Source organism: Hipposideros armiger, unplaced genomic scaffold, assembly GCF_001890085.2.
Source record: "Hipposideros armiger isolate ML-2016 unplaced genomic scaffold, ASM189008v1 scaffold_350, whole genome shotgun sequence".
Classification (NCBI taxonomy): Eukaryota; Metazoa; Chordata; class Mammalia; order Chiroptera; family Hipposideridae; genus Hipposideros; species Hipposideros armiger.
In genome coordinates, this window is record NW_017731700.1 from 1267488 (window position 1) to 1274217 (window position 6730).

Consider the following 6730-nt stretch of genomic DNA (forward strand, 5'->3'; position numbering starts at 1 on the left):
TCACCACCCAGAGTCAGTTCTCCTTCCATCACCATATATTTAACCCCCTTTCCCTCTTCTACCACAAATTATATTTTTCTACAAATAAAATAACACAAAGTGTTAAAAATAATAAGATATTGACAAAGCTAGCTATGAGATCAATAATTTCTAACTCTTCATTATTGGAGTGTACAATTGACTTTGTACACTCTGATAATGAAGAGTTAGAAATTATAATTATAAAAACATAATTTACTTTGTCAGTAATAATATAAGGTATCTAGAAGTAAATTTAACAGAAGATATGTAAGACCTGTTTGGAGAAGATTATAATACTTTGTTGAAAGACCTTAAAGACTCCCTAAATAAATGGAGAAATATCTCATGTTCCTATGTAGGAGGTCAGTCTCAATTTTATAGGTATATCAATTTCCCCAAAATTGATTTATAGATCAGTGCTATTCTGTTAGATGTTTTTTTTTTCTGGAACTGACAAACTGACTCTAAATTTAAGTGAAAGCACATAATTATCAAGAATAGTCAATATACGTCTGAAAAAAAAGGGGGGGGCTGAAGAACAATTGAAGACTTGTCCTACAAATATTAAGAATTACTATAAAGTATTCATGACAATGCAGTATTGGTATAGGTACAGACAAACTGACCAGCAAGTCATAATACAGAGTCGAGGAGTAGCCCTAGACATATAAAATTTTGATATGTGACAGATGTGCTGTACAGATTGTCAAGGAAGGAGGAACCATTCAATAAATAGTATTAGAAAAATTGATTATATATAAGTAAAAATGATATTATATCCTTATCATACCATATAAAAAATAAATTCCAGATATATTAAATACTTAAATGTGGAAGGTAAAACATTTAGAAGAACTTAATAGAAAAGTATCTCTTTGACCTTGTGATCGGGAAAGGTTTCTTGAATAAGACAGAGGGAATAGTAACTAATAAAGAAAGATTACTAAAGCTAACTACAGTAAAATTGAGAACTTTTATTCATCAAAAGACACCATAAAAAGAATGAAAAAAAACAGTTCACAAACTGGGTGAAAATATTTGCAGTGATCTATCAACAAAGTATTAGTATCAAACATATAAAAAGAAGTCCTATGAATAAATAAGAAAAAGACAAACAATCCAATAGAAAAAAATGGGCAAAAGACACAAACTAGTATTTAACAGAAGAGGATACATGAATAAACCATAAGTATATGAAATGTCAACATAATTAGTAATAAGGAAACTGTAAGATAAGATCACAAAAAATTGTGATTTTTGTGTCACTAGATTGACAAATAAGAAATTCGACAATACCAAAATTTGGAGAGGTGGATCAATGGGAATTCTTACACATTGTTGATAGAACTATAAATAGATTCTTTACTTTAAAGTAGTTTTGAATTATCCTGTCAAGTTGAACATTTGCATATTATACAATCCAAGGTTTCCCTCCTGGGTATAATACCTTAGAAAAATCTTCTCTGTGTACACAGGAAGACATGTACAAAAACTTCATAGTGACTCTGTAATAGCAAAAACTAGAAATAATCCAGATTCCATCAACATGATAATGGGTAAATAAAATTGAAATGTATCAACACCCTGGAACATTATTCAGCAGTGGAAATGAGAAAAAAAACCACTACTACACATAGCTGCATGGATGAATCTCAGAACCATAATGTTCAGTGAAAAAAATAGCCCTAGAATACTGTATATGATATGACCCTGTCCATTAAAGCTCAAAAATAAAGAAAGCCAAACAGTATTTTGTTTGGGAAAAAACACATAAATGATTAAAAACAAACAAACAAAAAAACCCACCTTTTTTAAAAAAATTAAGCAGATGATAAAACACAAAATTTAAGGTATGGTTAACCTTTGGTGGAAAATAAATGAATGTGACAATGTAGCAATAGGTAAAACAAAGCTATTGATAATGGTCTAGTTCTTAGGTTTAGTGTTGTGCTCAGAAATATTCAGGCTGTTATTTTCCTGTATAATTTATATATGTGTATATTATTTTATGTGTATTAAATACAATATTAAAGTAATATATTTTTGTTTTTCAGAAGTCTGCCTGAACCTTCGAGATCCTCCAACTAATATAATTATAATTCCAGAAAGACAGGTGAAACCAGAGTGGAAATTGCCAAAATTAAATCACCGCTTTATCACAAGGTAAAAGAGCTTTTTGTAAAATATCTTAAATAAATTTCATTGTTAGTCACTGAAATAATATATTATAATCTGCTCAAAATATACCCAAAATTTTGCTGTAGTAAATATATAAATGTACATTTTCACAATGATAACTATAAGATACATTTTCACTGTTTAAAGGTATAATATCTGTTAAACAATTTTGTTTTTTTTTTATTAGATTAGAACTAGATGATATGCCAGAAAAGGAAATCTGTGATGTTACTGGCCTTTTAGTTTTTGTAGGAAGGGTCCAGCGCTCAAAAAAGAAAGGTAAGCTTGTTTTAAAAATTAAATTTATTGGGGTGACAATAGTTAGTAAAATTACATAGGTTTCATGTATACAATTCTATAATACATCATCTATACGTTACATTGTGTGCTCACCACCCAGAGTCAGTTCTCCTTCNTTTTGTCCTCTGAACCATTTGAGCGTGACATCCATCATGCATACCCCTTTACCTCTAAACACTTCAGTAATATTTCAGTCTATATTTTCCGAGAACAAGAACATTCTAGTACATAATCACAGTACAGTTATCAAAATAAGGAAATTTAAAATTAATACAATACTGTTATTTAACCTATAGCCAATATTCAAATGTCATCAATTGCTACAATCTTGAAAGGGCTCTTCCTAATTAGTGAAGAAATAAAAATTGTGACATCTTGGCATCATCCTAAATATTTTGGGAGCATTAGAATTAATAAGTGATTGCTTTAAGGCATGGATATGATATTTTTTGCATTTCCATTTTTTAAAATTGTAGAATATATCACTCAACAAGTTTAAGTATTGTTTTGGGATTATAATAGTTTTATACTGGATGTGTATTTCTATGTATTCTAAATTCTCTAGCTAATCCATTAAGCATAATTGCTTAGAGAATATTCAGATAACGTAGTCTTTGTTCATTGTTTCCTTAAATATATGTTTATTTTGGAAAACCTCATTTGATTCTTTATTAAAATCTTCAGCATTTGGTAGACATAACTCACATCTTGCTAGATGAACAAGTCATTACCTAGATAGTTAGGTACAATTTGTCCATTGATCTCATTACTCTTTATTATAGAAAGGTAGGAAATTAAACTGATATTGATGTTGGGACTTACTTGAAAAAAGATAGTAAAAGTTGGCAAGAGGAAGCTAATTCACAACTTACATTATTATGTCTACTAATTTATAACTTATTTTCCACAACCAAGCATATCCAAGTGATAAAATTGCTTTAGTAAAAATTGAGACATCCTTTGTCAGTAACAGATAAGGTAAATGACTTTGTGATGCCACTTAATAAATCACTGGCATAATGGAAATCAAAACCTGGTTTTCCTGATACCTAACGTTGTGTTATTTCTACTAGATACACTATTTTCTGGTATAAAGAGAATTAATTTGAATCACAGTTTTTACATGGCTGTGGGCAAATCTAGAAATGTGTCTGGTACTAATGGCTGCTTCTAAACCTTAAAAACATGATGATGGAAGGAGAGCTGGCACCGTGCATTATATAGATAATGTATCATAGAAATGCACAATTGAAACCTACATAATTTTACTACCCAATGTCACCCCAATAAATTTAATAAATAATAAAAAAGAACAAAGCAACAGGAAAAAAAAACATATGGAAAGTAGAACAATAGACAGCATGTGGTCAGTAGATAAACAGCCACTAAAACTAAATGCTGAAAATGAATCAAGGACTATGTTACCTCTGCTATATAGAATTATACAGCCAGATTTTCATAATGGAAACACTCTCTTTAAGATATGAGAGACTATTTATACTTTCAAGTAAATAATTGCAAATATAAAAATTATTTTTAAAAATAAGATCATTGATGAGAATATATTGAAAATGTATCTTTTAGTGTTTAAAACAATTTTACTTCTTATCAGTGTTAGCAACAGTCTCTATTACATAACGTTTGGATAAGTAATAGGATGTACTCCCTCTTTATCAGGGGTCAGCTAGCGATTTCTGTAAAGAGCCAGAGGGTAAATAGTGTAGACTGATAGACTGTGCAGGCAATATGGTCTCTGTTGCAACTACTCAGCCCTGCCTTTCTAGAGTGAAAGCAGCCTGAAATGATATGTAAATGAAGGTTATGATTGTGTTACAGTAAAACTTTATTTGAAAAAAAACCCAGCCATTTGCAGGCTGTAGTTTGCTGAGCCTATGTGTATAAGTGGATCTCAATCCTGGCTGTACATTTGTATCACTTGGAGAGCTTTAAAAAAGGACAGGTACCCCACCCTCTGAGAATCCGATTTAATTACTCTGAGAAAGGGACTATAAAATGTTGGTATGTCTTTTAAATTCCTCAGGTGACTCTAATCTACAGCTGGGGTTGACAACTACTGATTTATGATCTTTAAAAATCAGCTACCTCCAACTGATTAGTGATCTTTTGAAGAGGAAAAAAATAGCAGTTCTATAAACCATGGTAGGCACAGGAGATAAAAAAATAAGTAATATAGAGTTCTACCCTTAAAATTAGTCTAAAGGGGTGACAGATATGTAAGGTGAACAAATGACAGTGAAATTAAAGACTGATGACAGTAAATAGTAAGACAATGTGTTGAACAAAATAGGAGAGGAAATGAATAGAAATTTAGTTGAGGAAACAATGAATGGTCAGGAGAGCTGGAGAATGGGTTGGATAGGAGAAAATTTAATTGAGGGGTAAGAATAATAACAGGGCAGTTTAAATGTTATGAGCAGTATAAATGAGGAAGAGTATGTATCGAGGACTGGGGTTGGTCAGTAAGGGAATAGGGATTTGTGATACCATCACTGCCTTCCAGGTATTGATGTTGTAAGACAAACTATTGGGGTAATTCATCTTGGTTTATTTTTTCATGTTTACATGTAGTTCCAAGTTATAGAAACCAAAATGTATTTTTTAAAAAGACCTAATACATGGAAGCCTATAAAAATGAAAATTCTATTGTAAAAGAAAGGATATATTGTTAGCTGGTAATATATGAATTTGTATATTGCCATTTTGTATATCATTCTGTCCTACCTTTTACGAAGTAGTATTCAGCTGGCATACCCAAATAATAAACCTTTTAAGTCTTGAGATTTTTCATACTGTATTGCATAATACATATTGATATATTGGGTTGTCAGAAAAGTCATGATGTATATTTTTTTGTTTTTTGTTATAAAAATGTGTCATAACTTTTCTGACAATCCAATAGTAGCATCAAGTGTTTTTGGTTTGATGGGAAATGGGCTATTTATTTCATTCAAAATCCTAGCATTTAGAACTGTAAGGACCTTGAATATACTGGAGTAACTATGATTATGAAAGCACTTTGTAAAATGCAAACTATTTTCTAGGTGCAAGGCAATATCATATAACACAAACTTTCCTCACTCATATATGAAAAGACAGACTCATAAAGGTAAAGTAAATTTAGAATTCTAGTTACATGGCTGGTAATAGACAGGATAAGAAGTCAAGTATCTTCATCCTGGTTTCATCTTTGTTTGCTACACAGAAAATCCTTAGAAAATTATTACTTACTGACATAAAAGGAAATAGAAAGCTCAGATAGTTCCATAACTATTAAAAAAAATTAAATCAGAGGTTTACAATCTCTCTACAAAGAAAATACCAGTCGCATAATTTTACACGCAAATTCTATCAAATGTTCAAGGAGTATATCATTCAAAAACTATTCCAGAGAATAGACTAGGAGGGCATACTCTGTAACTCATTTTTGGATACCAATATAACCTTGAAAATCAAAATCAAACAAGAATAGTATGAAAGAGGAAACTTAAAGGCCAGCTTCAGCCATGGACATACACATACATATTCTGAATAGAATATTACAAACTGAATTCAGTTACATGTAAAAAATTATCACACACTGTGACTAAGTTGCATTGTTCTCCAGCAATGCAAAGCTGTTTTTACATATGAAAATCTATAAGTATCATTCACCACATTAACAGGTTAAAGAAGATAATGGTCATCCTAATAGAGTCACAAGAGGCATTTGTTAAAATTTTACACCCATTTATTAGATTTAAAAAAATAGCAAGAGAAGGAACCTTCCTTAACCTGATAAAGGATGTTTACAAAATCAAAACAAAACAACAAACACAACTCTCAATGGGGAAAATTTAGAAACACTTATTTTTAAAAAGAGGAACATGGATGCCTCCTATTACTATTTCCATTTAATGTTTTCTGGCTGTCCTAGCCAGTGTAAGCAGACAAAATGCATTAAGGGCATAGTATTTTAGAGGAAAACACAAAACTGTCATTAGTCACAAATTAGATTTTTTGTTGTTTCTTTTCTTTCTTTCTTTATTAAATTTATTAGGGTGACATTGGTTAGTAAAATTATATAGGTTTCAAATGTACATTTCTATAATACATCACCTATATATTACATTGTATGTTCACCACCCAGAGTCAGTTCTCCTTCCATCACCATATATTTAACCCCCTTTCCCTCTTCTACCACAAATTATATTTTTCTACAAATAAAATAACA

General features: G+C 30.7%; 1 protein-coding gene across 1 annotated transcript in view; it reads left to right on the top strand.

Annotated features, from left to right (window-relative positions):
• Positions 1-6730, top strand: part of RADX (RPA1 related single stranded DNA binding protein, X-linked) — a 68143-nt gene that overhangs the window by 14535 nt on the left and 46878 nt on the right. The window contains exons 4-5 of the mRNA XM_019661489.1: positions 2076-2184; positions 2387-2478. Of these exons, the coding sequence (XP_019517034.1) occupies positions 2076-2184; positions 2387-2478 (201 nt within the window). The remainder of the gene's footprint in view (positions 1-2075; positions 2185-2386; positions 2479-6730) is intronic.